Here is an 11,966-nt window from a genome sequence, read left to right as displayed (position 1 = left end):
CCCCTTCGGGCAAATATGACTGGCCGGCCGACCGCGGGGCCTGTGCCCCTGAATTGCCGAGCATATCCCTGCCCGGCAACCACTCCCCCCGCCCCTCTGAGGGCGGTCGCCGGGGCTTCTTCCGCCCTCGGGAGGAGGGGGGGGGGCTCGGTTCTCTCATTTCTGTACTTACCGGATGCGGCGCCGCTCTGGGCAGACCCTTGGGCTGGCCCTGATGAGGTGGGAGCGCATGCGCCCGCCGCCCCCTGGGCTGCCGCTCCTTCGGGAGGATTGTGTGTTTGTTCCCCAGGCGGGTACAGATGTTCCCACGGGCAGATGCCATCGGATCGGTCCACTGGTCAATCCCCCAACGGAAGGGCCCTGATCCGCCGGCTGCCGCCAAAATGTCCACCCTCAGTGGAACGGCCCCCCCTCGACCGGGGACAGCAGAGAAGGCCAGGGCTATTCTGTCTTTTTGTGCATTCTAAGTAGGGGAGAGAGAGAGAGAGAGGGAAAAGGAGAGGGAGCGAGAGAAGAAGAGGAAGAGAGGCAGGCACAGCAGGGGGGGGCCCCTACTCTAATGGACGGGAGGGGTCGCGGCCATGACCGAACATTCCCCTGGGGCCTCCATGCGCCGTGTTCACGCCAATTTCCCTCTGCAGTCGCTTAGGCATCATTCGGTGTGCGTGTGTGCGTGTGCGCATTGGGGGGGGGGGGGGGGGGGGGGGGGGGGGGGGGCGAGACGAGGCATGCATTGAGGGGTAGTCTTATTTCGGAGGCCGGGGGCGGAGGGGGGGGGGGGGGGGGGCGAGACGAGGCTAGCCACGCATACATGGACGGGAAAGGAGGACAAGAGACGCCGAGCGCCCCCGCAGCCTGGCGGGCGATCAGGGAGAGGGGGGGGGGCACATGCGCGGAGGCCGGCCTACACACAAACACACTCACACATGCAGGGCATCGACAATAGATACACAGAGCTGCACATGTAGGGGACACATGGGCGAGTCCAGAGGTGGGCACCGGGTACGTGCGCTGAGAGGGACACACGGACATATGCAACGAGCGTGTATACACATGGCCAAAAAAAAAAGAAAGAATCCACCCTACTCGTCGCCCCACTTGGCGACGCCGCGCTGCTCCGTCGCCGGAACCGTGCCCGTCTGACTCACATGCTGGGCCACATATGCCAGCGGGTGGAAAAGCGGGAAGGCAGCCACCCACATGGGCAGCACGCCGCTGGTGCACTCGGACGCGATCAGGGCACGGACAGCTCCCACGAGGGCCTTCTCCCGGCGCTGGAGGTCCAGACGCTCGGGGCGCGACATGTTCAGCGCATTCCGGGCCCCATCACGGCCCAGATGCACCAGGGCCGACACGCCGTGCGTGTTCAGCCGGCGCCAGGTGCAAATGGTCATCTGCCCGCCGGGGGTGTCGATCTCGGCCAGGCGATTGGTTTCGAACTTGACCTTCTTCTCGAACTCGGCCAGGGCCTTCTTGGAGAAGATCGGCGGCCGGTGATTCATAGACAGGGTGGTGGGTTCCTGCTGCAAGATATTCCGATCCTGGCTCATGGCGAAGGTCAGCAGCTGGAGGCCCCCCTCGAGGGAGGTGGCAAAGTCACTGCCGACCACACTTGCAACCCACTTGCGCGCGGTTTGCTGGTCCCAATTGACAAAGGACTCGGCCAGCGGGAGGGGAAGCTCCGGCTGGGCAAAGTGCACCACCCGCATGCCCAAATACAGGGCATGATGCAGCGGCATGCGCGACGAGTGCCGGTACAGATTGTAGACCGTCGAATTCCACAGGAGCTTCGGAGTGAAGGCGGCCAGCCGCTGGGGCAGGATCTTCGGGAAGAGGTCCGACTCGATGCTCGACAGGAAGGCAAAGTACTCGGAGGTGGTCAGCGTCTCGAACCCCCGGGCCTTGGCCACCCCCTGTGCCATGAACAGGCCTCGGTGCGCGTTGAAGGCAAAGAGATTCTCCGGGAAGGCGACATTCTGCCGGCGGAGGATGGCACTGCGTAGGGCCAGATCCGCGGCGGCAGTGTCCGCCGCAAGATCGGCCTGGCGAATCTTCAAATTGATGGCTGCAATTGCCAGTTGCCGGGGAGAGGGACAAAGGGCCGGGGTCAGCAGGAATAGAAGCGGCCTGGCATCACCCCGACCGGGCCGGCCGGTCATGGACAGCGAGGCAAGCGGGCAAAGCAGCACGGGAAAGGGCCATCGCCAGCATCCCTCGAGGCCGAAAGGGGGGCTCGAGAGGAAGAGAGGAGGGCAGGGGGAAAAAGAAGAAAAAAAGAAAGGCACCCCACAAGGGGAAGGGATTTACGCACAACGCGAGGCATCTTGCGCGGAGGGCGCCTCGGTGTCAAAGATGTGCCGGCTCCGGGTGACATTCTCGTTGGCGGTGGCCACCGCATGCTCCAGATACTCCACATCTTCCGGAGTCACGGCCCGCATGTACCAATAGTCCTCGGATACCGGGTTGTCAGAGAGGATGTTTCGCGACCGGGTCGGCACGTCAATCTGCCGAATAGTCCGCAGGATGCTGGCCATGTTGGACGGTGCCACGGACATGTTCATGGCATTCAGGTTCGAGCCTTCAAGGATCTGCTCCTGCATGCTCATGCGGTTTTGGTGGAGGTTATCTGGTCACACGTGTGTGGGTATGGCATGCGGTGGGGGAAAAAAAAGAAAGGGCGATGGGCAAGTGCGCGAGGAGCGGGAGTATGGCCGTGTCAGAAAGCAGGCGACGCGGGGAGAGACCCACACAGGGTGCAAAAGGTCCGGCGGTCGAATCGGCGTACGGAACTCCAGCCCGGGGTGGGTGTTCTGCAGGAAGGAGGAGAGCTGCGAGCCCTCATTTGCGCCAACGGCTTCCATGATGAGGTTGGAGTGATTAAGCTCAAAAAGCCACGAGGGGGCTGTGTTCGGCCCGTGCGCGGCCCAAGGAGGAGGGTGTGAGTGTGTGAGTGCGTGCGTGTGTGTGTGTGTGTGTGTGTGTGTAAGTGGCGAGCAAAGGCGACCGCAGTGGCGGTGTGTATGCGCAGCGGAGCCCTACGCACAGCGCATATCCAGCGACTGGATGGTGTTATTCTGCTTGACCACCTCCAAAACCGCCGGCAGGGTGGCCGAGGTGTACTTGTTGTCTGCACATGGCCCGGGCGCAGGTGCACGGGGAGGGGGAGGGGGGGTTGCAATGGGAGGAGCAAGAGTCAGCAATGGGAGGATGCCGATGCAGGTGGCCGGCGAGCATGCAAGCAGAGAAGCGTCATACCCGAGAGGTCCAGGTGGACCAGGCGCTGGTTGCGCGCAACCCCGGTCAAGATGGAGCTGGTGATGTCGGTATCGAGTGAGGAGCCCTTCAGCAGCAGCGCCCGGAGGGAGGAGGTGTCCTGGGCCAGCGAGTGTCCGATGCCAGCCAGAGGGGCCGCATTGTCGAAGCTCAAAGCTACATGGCCGATGTCGCAGGGTCAGGGGCCCGGAGTTGGCAAGCCGAAGGCAGCCCGGACAAGGGGAGGGCGAAGCTCGCCGAAGCAAAGGGGAAGAGGCAGAACGCACCCGACAGATCGGCGGCAATCAGGGGCTTTTGCGCCAGGAGCTCTGCCACGGAGTCCGCCGAGTTTTCGGTCAAAAGCAGGGCTACATGGTGGGTATTAGCAGCAAAGCCAGGCCAAGCAACATGCAAGCCAATCACCATGGGGGCGTACATTTCAACCGCAGGAAGGACAGAGAGGCGGACTTGCCGAGGGCCGGCACGAGCAGCTTCATGGCCTCATCGTCGAAGGTGATGGAGTCTTCCCAGGGGGAGAAGGACATCAAAGGCAGCCCACGAGGAATGTCAGCACACCGGCGGGAGGTACGGTCAAGGGCCATGTGCGGGGGGGGGGGGGGACAGCCGATGAGCGGAGGACATGGCGCACCAGACAGGTGCAGCCTCCGCAGGGACAGGCGCGCCAGCAGGTCCGAGAGGTGCACCGGGTCGAGGTGGAAATTCTGGAGACTCAGCGACTCCAGTGTCGAGGCGTGCTTGAGCAGGGCCTCATACAGGTGTGACCCTTCATCGCCCAGGGTCTGGGGGACTGATCGGCCCCAAATGCATGATGTGGTTAGTCGGGAAAGGGGGCCGGAAAAGGGGGAGGTGGCAAGTCGAGATGCACAGCGGCCAGCAAGGACCGAGCGGCACACGCACAGGGGGCGCTGAGGGACAGATGCTGGATCGGGGGGGCATTCTCCAGGTACTTGCTGATTGGGGCATCTGATTCGCCGGCATGGGTGTGGTGTGCACGCGTCCGTATGTAAGTGCATGTTCATGTGTGCGTGTGTGCGTGTGTGTGTGTGTGTGTGTGTGTGTGTGCAAGTGTGTAAATGCGAGTATCAGGTCCATGGCATGCATATGTCCGCGGCTGGCCTGCGGGCATTTTCCGGATCATCATGCCTTCTTCCCTCGCACAGATGCCCAATGTGAGGCACGGTGCACGCGCGAGGATACCTGCTACGCACCCTGGGACTCATCGATTTTGGTGATGTGGTGCGCATGGAAGACCGCCGGCTGGCTGTCCGAGCGCCGGCTCAGCGATGCCGGAGACAGCATCCGCTGAACGACGAAGGAAGCCCCGGTCGGGGGCGTAACCCTCCCGGCCAGGGTGTTCACCAAGAAGGCGGACGTCTGCATGGCACGACCGGGGAAGGAGAAAGAAAAGGAACCAGCGAGGGGGAGTACGCGGCGATCGTCTGTTTTGTCTGGCAAAGAATACGGGCGGGGTGACAGCGAGGGCGGAAGGCAGGGGCAGAGATGGGGAAGAGGGTGACGAGGAAAGTGAAGAGGGAGGAGGAGGAGGGGGGGGGGGAAGGGGGAAGGGAATGTCAGGCCCCGACGGCGCCGAGCGCCGCGAACCGCAACACATGCCCGCCAGATCAATGTGTCCACTGCGGCCGGACACGGGCGGCGGCAGCGGCGGCGGCGGTGGCAACGAGGGCGAGAGCCAGCACCGGTTCATCTTGCTGGCGGGTCTCAGGATCGCGAAGAGGCGCATGGGCGGCCGGGCCACCGCGTGACTCTGCCATGCATCACGCCACTGACACATGTCCAATTCCAGGGTTAGGATATGGGCGTAGCTTCTGGTTGATTGGGATCTGGAAGGGTTGGACCCAGGCATGAGGCGAGGCGTGCATGTAGGTTATTCCACATGCGCCGTCTGGCTGTTCGAAAGGCGGAACCAGCGGCGGCCGCTCCTCGTTCCAACTGGCGAGGAGCCAGCGGGGCGGGGGGGGGGAGGGCGGGGGCCGGCACACGCTCAGACGTGTGTGCTTCTCTTCTTTGTGGCTCTTCGGCACTGGGACACCACGCCGCCCCGAGGGCACCCGGTGTCGCCGGCGCTGCCGGCAGCGGCGTTACTGTCTGACTGTTGCCTCGGTCCGGGACTGTGAGCTTCGGGAAGTGACTCGGTCAAGCGGGCACATTTGCGTGGGTTGGGCTACTCAATGGGCACCGGTCCGCCACAAGAGAGGGCGCTGGCCAGAGGCGAGGTGTACCAGCGGCAGCTGGTCCGGTGCGCGTGTGTGCGTGTGTGTGTGTGTGTCTGTGTGTGTCGGGCGAGGGGGACCACTTTCGCTGGTGTGTCGACCCTGGGGCACGCGCCGGCCGGGGCGAGGGGACATGCCGGAGGAGTTCCCTACCAGCGGGCGCGGGGCAGGGGGGGTCTAGCGCGACAAGAGCTGCTTGGCTCTGCCCCCCCCCCCCCCCTCCCCATCCCCACCCACGGAGATGGCCGGCTGGAGGGGGGATACGGGAGGGGAGTCCCCGGGCCCGGGGCCGGGGGCATTAAACCAGGTCCCACCCCACCTGGGGCCGGCGTCCCCCCGGCCTTGGTGCGGGCTGGCCGTGGGCCCGCGCGAGCATATTCCCGTCCCCTCGCCAGGCGCTCCCTGCCAGAGGAGGACGCGTCGTTTCTCCAACCACCGGAGGGGAGGGGGGGGGGGTAGTGGAAGGGGAGCCGCGCCTGAGGGTGCTGGGCGGGGACGCCTTTCAAGTCCCCTGGCCTTGTACCCATGATTCTCTCTCCCTCTCTCTCTCTCTCTGTGTCTCTCGCTCTTTCTTTCCTCGTGCCCGGTGCCCAGCTGGGGGGCCGAGCCGGGGAGGGCGAGAGGCGGAGACCCCCCGCGGCGAATCTGAAATGCCGCCTCCGGGCCCCGGTGGTCCCCCCGAGGGAGGCCACCAGAGAAAGCAAATTAGTTGTCCCCTCCCCTGAGACAGTCAGCTAGTTGCCTCCCCTCCCCCCTCCCTCTCTCGTCACCATGTTCCCCACTTTCGCCAACTCCGCTCGTCGTATGACCGTCTCCGGTCTGTCCAACGGGTGCGCCCCTCCCCCGCCTGCTGTTTTTCTTCTTCCTCCTCCTCCTCCTCCTTTCCTTCAGTCCAGCCTCTCCCCGGCCGAGATTGCCTCCTCCCCTCGCCCCTCCTTTCATGCTCTGCCCTGCCTGCCGCCTCCCTCCTCCCGACCCCTGGTGTGGTCGTCTGCCGGGGCATTCTTGTGCCCAGCGTCCACCCGGTCGCTCGGTCTCCGCGCGCACATCCGTCGTCGCTGCTGTGTCACCGGGCGTCTCGCACGCCCTTCCTCCCGCGGGAAGGGCCTCGCTCCTCCGCACCGGCAGGCGCGCGGGTGGCGCTAGACGAGGCACCGGGCGTGCCCGTAAGCGCACTCGGCGCACGCGCGCGCGCGCGCGCGCGCCGTCCCAGCGTCGCCCTGGGGGTCGCCCATGACGGTGGCCCCTCCCTCCCTCCCCACCCCCCCTCCCGGCACTGACTTCCCGGCTTGCCCTCTGCCCACTGACATCCACTGCTGCCCGTCTCCACGCCCTCCCGCATTTTCATCTGCCGTAGCGTCACCACCAACTCCGCTGTTGCCACCGTTGTCAAGCGTGAGATGGCCACCCTCAAGGACCGTGCGTGCTGTCCTCCCTCCCTGTTCCTTCTCCCCCCCTCCCTCTCTCTCTCTCTCTCTCTCTCTCTCTCTCTCTCTCTCGCGCACGCGCGCGCGCGCGCCAGCCAACCCTCGTGTCGTCGCTCGTCTCCCCTACCCCGGCACTGACCATGTGTTGTTTTCTCCCTCCCCTCCTCCTCAACCTTCCAGTCAAGCTGCGTATCAACGCCACCACCAACATCTCCAAGATCACCAAGTCCATGCAGATGATTGCCTCCACCAAGCTGAGCCGCGCCCAGCGTGAGATGGTCACCGCCCGCAAGCACGGTGCTTCTCTGCTCTGTGCGTACTTCCCCTCGCCCCTTCTTTCGCGTCGTTGGATGATTCCTCCCCCCTCCCGCCGGTTGCCCGTGACTGACACCTTGCCCTCCTTCGTGCCTCCCCCCCCCCGTGGCATGCCACACGTACAGCCTTCTACAAGAACGCCGAGACCCAGACCGCTCAGGGTGGCGAGGGCAAGACCCTCTACATCGCTGTCTCCTCTGACAAGGTGCGCGCCCCTTCCCTCCTCCCCCCCTTTCTCCCTCCCTCCTGCCTCTCTCGACCACACACACACACTGACATCGACTCTATCCGCCGCCGCTCCTCTCCCCCCCCCCACCATCGCACTCATGCAGGGTCTGTGCGGTGGTTGCCACTCTTACGTCTCTCGCTTCGTCCGCGACCAGCTCAAGGCCGAGGAGAACCCCGCCAACGCCGACGTCGTCGTCCTCGGTGACAAGGCCCGCGCCCAGCTCACCCGCTTCGCCCCCTCCAACATGACCCTCTCCTTCAACCACCTCGGCTCCAAGCCCCCTACCTTCTACGAGGCTTCGCTCATCGCCTCCGAGATCCTCAAGCTCCCGAACGAGTACAAGTCCATCAAGCTCGTGTACAACCGCTTCCAGTCGGCCATCGCCTACGAGACCGGCTTCTTCCCGATCCACACTCCCCAGGAGCTTGCCCAGTCCGCCAAGATCAACGCCTACGAGGTCGAGGATGACGCCATGCAGTCGCTCTACGAGTTCAACCTGACCAACGCCATCTTCTGCGCCATGATCGACGGCTACGCCTCCGAGACCTCCGCCAAGATGTCTGCCATGGATAACGCCACCAAGAACGCCGGCGAGCTCATCGGCAAGCTGACCATCGTCTACAACCGCTCTCGCCAGGCCGCCATTACCACCGAGCTGGTGGACATCATTACCGGTGCCTCGGCCCTCTAAATGGCCTGTCCGACGCCTTGTCGTGTGGATGTGAGCATGAGCGTGAGCGTGAGCGTGAGTGTGTCTGTATGTGTGGTGGGCCGCGCCTCCACGCGCCCGCGCGTGCGCCGGCACACCCGCGCGTCCCTCCCCTCCCCTTCTCACCCGGCGGTGTGTCGTGTTTCGGCGCGCGCGCACGCATGCGAGGCAAGAACGCGACGGGCGGCCTCTGGGGCGGGGGCGCAATGCAGCTGCCGCGATGGTAGCCCCTCCCCCCGCCGCGCCGCACCGCGCCCGGGGCGATGAGGGTCCAGATGTGCATGCACGCATGGGCCTCTGGCGGTCGGCGCATGCTCCGCGCCCCCTCTCCATGTCGCTTGCCTCCTCCCGCGCACACACGCGCGCGCGCCCCATCACTCATATTATCGACTCGACCTGTCCCCCTCCCCCCCCCCCCTTAAATGCGCTCATGTGCGCCCCCTCTGCCTCTGCCTTCCACTTGGCGGAGCCTGCGTCGGCGTGTGTGGCCGCGCGCCTGGAGTTTCTGCTCTCTCCCCTTTCCCCACATCCTCCCGTCCATATTTTACTACACATAATCGTAAAGCATTTCCCCTGTCGTCAGTGGGGGCATGGTAATGCTGCTCCTTCCTCCCCCCTCCTCTCACCGCGCCCGTCGCTGCTTTGTTTTTTTTTTGAGGCCCATACATGGCAACGGTGGGCGATGTCCATGGATGGTGCCGTCCGCCGTTCGCCGTCCGCCGCCGCGATACGCTTCCACACCTCATCCGGTCCCGTCTGTCCCCCGCCTCTCGGGGTGAGGAGAGTCGGCCGCAGGCAATCAGGGCGAGGCGGGGGGGGGGGGGGGGAAGGCCTCGGGGGCGGTGTGGGGGGCCTTGGGCGGAAGTCGGGCGTGTGCTGCTCTCAGTGGCCTGCAGGATGGGCGGGTCCCGAGCCCCGGTGGGCGACAAGCAGGCTCCCTACAGGTGCCACTGGATGATGGTCATGAATGTCGTTACATGATCACGCGAGGGCCGGCCGCTTTTTCGTCCGGACGAGCGCCAGCGGACCGGCCGCCGTGCGCCGATCCCCCCTGCTCCGCAACCGACCGCAGGACTCGCCCTCGCACGCGCAAATACGGCTCCAGAGATAGGCCGACCCGCCGCCGGACCGCCGCGACGGTCGGGGTCTCTGCCCCCGGCGAGATACCTGCACCGCGGCGCGGACCCTGCTGTCCCCCCCCCCCCCTCCCCCCCCGGTTCAGTCCCATTTCTGCGTCAGATCCGTGCGCGCGCGCGCCCCTGGCCCCCCTTCCCCCGACCGGCGGCCGGCCGCGGCCCCCGATGTCACGGCTGCGCGGGGCCCCGGTGCGCGATCTACCACGCCTCCCTGGACCCCTGGGCGGGGCGAGGAGAGGACACGATGACGCAGGGGGACCCCGCAAGTATTTTGCCTAGCGGACAAGGCTCCATGTGTCCGGGGTCGGGGCAGGCCCTGTCTCCTTCCTACCTCCCCCCGCCCCCACCCGCCCGCCTCCCTTCCCTGCCTGCCTGCCTGCCTGCCTCTCTGGCTCCCTCTCCTCCCCTTCTGTGCTCGGGCCATGCCCACCGCCATCATCTCCACTGGGTCTCACAATGGATGAGAATGTGACCGCCGAGTCGGTCCGGCAGCTGCTGCTCTTTTTTTACTCGACCCATGACCCGCACGACCGCAAGTATTCGCAGCAGGTGCGCATCCACCCCTCCACGAGCCCCTCCGGCTGCCATGCTCGCTTGCCGTCTTTCTGGCTTCTCTAATCCCCCCCTCGCCCTTTTTTGCTGGATCTCCCACCTTCTCAGATGCTGCGGATCTCGGCCATCTGCGAAGCTCTCTTCCGCCGGGACTACGATGTGGCGGTCGTGCCGAATACCGCCTCTTGGAATGATCCCACCACGCAAGACCCGCTGATGGGGAGTTCCGGAGGGCCAAGCGGGCCTGGCGTCTCGGCTCCTGGTGCTGGGCCTGGTCCCGGGGGCCCCCCCCCGCCAGTGTCCTGGAACAACCACCAGGCCCTCTGTTCCACATACCCACCTCAATTGTTCATTCCCTATTCCTCGGGCCTGCAGGGGACCGAGCCAAACTCCCCCAGAGGCTTGGCCTCCGGGACCTTGTCACCTCCCGGCGAGCCGGCCGATCGTGCGTCACTTTGCGCGGGTTCTCCGCCCGCCCGCCCGCCCGCCCGCCCGCCCGCCTGGTCCCCTTTCCTTACCCTGCGTAGTCGAGCATCACGCCTCCCGCCCAAGCGGATGGAGCCCCCTCTCGCCGCCGGCCATGTCGCCGACGCTGCCGCTGTCCATCCGGACACCCTCTGCCGTGGGGGCTTTTGACCATCTGTCCGAACCGCTGCAAAGTTTGGCTGCCCCGTCGCCGATTCGCGAGCGCGCCGGCCGGTCCGACGATCGCCCGGGAGCCGGGGGACCTGCGCGCGACCCTGGGCCTGCCCGATCCGGGCCCGCTGGCGCTGGCGCCGGTCCCGGAAACCCCTGTGGCCCAGCTGAACTTGGCCCCGGGCAAACGACTGATCTGTTGCCCGACGAACAGGTTGCCCTTCTGCGTCAGCAGTTCCTTGTCACCTTCCCCGGCCACCCGGCCGTGCCGTTGATCTCGCCGCGGGATTACCATGTAGCCTTCCGCCAGAGTCGACTGGCGCGAGCGCGCACGCGCTTCGTCGTCCCGGTACTCCAATGGCGGGGGCAAAACATCTGCCGGTCATCCACACTGTCCTTGGAGTCGGAGGTGCGCGCCTGGCTGTCGGCTTGCCATCTCCCTGCGGACTGCCCTTCTGCCTCCTTCCCCTTTGTCCTGCTAACGCCCTCCATCGACACGGCCCTCGCCGCCGCCGCCGCCGCCGCCGCCGCCGCCGCCGCACCCCCCCCCTGCACGCGTGGGGTACAGGTGTACCTCCATCGAGCCAGTGACCAAGCCAAGGGCCTGATCTTCCGGTCCTACTCGCCGACCACTCAGTTTCCCGGGCCATCACCCCCGCCAAGCGCGTAAGCATCCCCCCTCCCCCCTTCCTCCTCGGTTGCCTCTGCCTGTCCTCTCTTTCCTTGGCCCCGGATGTGGCTCACATGCTTTTCTGTCTGCGCCTCCCCTACCCCCCTGCTCTTGGCCAGGCCCGGCTCTGGCCAGACTTCGCCCCCTCCGGGGGGCGTCCGGGCTACGGCCAGCCCTCCCCGCTCCCCCTCGCCCGGCTGGCCGGCCGAGGCGGCCGCGCATGCACCCAGGAGCCCGCTGGCCGGGCCACCCTCGCACCATGTCCGGGGCGGGTCCCTGGCGGATGTACTGGCCGGGCCGTCGGGGCCGGCACTGGCCGCCCTTCCCAACCGGTTGTCGCACTCGGGCAGCGGGCGGTCGGCATCGTGGGTCACCTCCTCGCAGCTGCCTGACCGGCCGTACCAGGCTCGGGCACACTTTTCCAGCCATGCTCCGAGCCCCGAGGGTCCGGTGACTGCGGTGGCCGCGGCCCCGGAGCCGCCGTGCATGCTCCTGGCCTCGCCATCGCCCTTGGCCTTCCCGCTGGACGGCGGGTCCGGGGATGATGCGCTGGCGGCGGCCACCGCCGCTGCGGCCGCGGCCGCCATGGCTGGCTCCCCTCCGGGCAAGCCGCCGGCCGTGAGCACGATCAGTCTTCTCCGGGCCACGGACATCAGTCTCCTGTCCAATCTCGGGGTGCGGTTCATCTTTGACCTGATGGTGGAGTTCCGCAAGGTTAAGTGCGTGTTCGTGGTGCTTTCCACCCCCACCCTCCGGTCCATTGGGGCCTCCTTTTGCTCCCCCCCCCC

General features: G+C 66.2%; 3 protein-coding genes across 3 annotated transcripts in view; 2 read left to right on the top strand and 1 right to left on the bottom strand.

The window, feature by feature from the left end:
• Positions 1-777: 777 nt before the first annotated feature.
• H696_02862 (hypothetical protein) lies at positions 778-4,826 on the bottom strand. Its single transcript, XM_009496754.1, has 10 exons — positions 4,482-4,826; positions 4,171-4,236; positions 3,902-4,060; positions 3,689-3,775; positions 3,540-3,620; positions 3,256-3,429; positions 3,044-3,127; positions 2,786-2,902; positions 2,312-2,626; positions 778-2,065 (listed from the first exon to the last, which is right to left on the bottom strand). The coding sequence occupies exons 1-10, from the start codon at positions 4,651-4,653 to the stop codon at positions 1,083-1,085; spliced, it is 2,238 nt and encodes a 745-aa protein (XP_009495029.1). The 5' UTR covers positions 4,654-4,826; the 3' UTR covers positions 778-1,082.
• A 1,211-nt stretch (positions 4,827-6,037) lies between these two features.
• H696_02861 (hypothetical protein) lies at positions 6,038-8,734 on the top strand. The gene is made up of 5 exons (XM_009496753.1): positions 6,038-6,334; positions 6,862-6,923; positions 7,112-7,243; positions 7,372-7,451; positions 7,579-8,734. Exons 1-5 carry the CDS (start codon positions 6,276-6,278, stop codon positions 8,164-8,166), a joined length of 921 nt encoding a protein of 306 aa, XP_009495028.1. The 5' UTR covers positions 6,038-6,275; the 3' UTR covers positions 8,167-8,734.
• Positions 8,735-9,667: 933 nt separating this feature from the next.
• Positions 9,668-11,966, top strand: part of H696_02860 (hypothetical protein) — a gene marked incomplete at its 3' end in the record, with an annotated part of 4,379 nt that continues 2,080 nt past the window's right edge. The window contains exons 1-5 of the mRNA XM_009496752.1: positions 9,668-9,869; positions 9,981-10,317; positions 10,400-10,917; positions 11,077-11,174; positions 11,298-11,897. Coding sequence (XP_009495027.1) covers positions 9,777-9,869; positions 9,981-10,317; positions 10,400-10,917; positions 11,077-11,174; positions 11,298-11,897 — 1,646 coding nt within the window. The 5' untranslated portion in view covers positions 9,668-9,776. The remainder of the gene's footprint in view (positions 9,870-9,980; positions 10,318-10,399; positions 10,918-11,076; positions 11,175-11,297; positions 11,898-11,966) is intronic.

This window comes from Fonticula alba, assembly GCF_000388065.1.
Source record: "Fonticula alba strain ATCC 38817 unplaced genomic scaffold supercont2.4, whole genome shotgun sequence".
Classification (NCBI taxonomy): Eukaryota; order Rotosphaerida; family Fonticulaceae; genus Fonticula; species Fonticula alba.
This window is presented reverse-complemented; position numbering and strand designations above follow the sequence as displayed.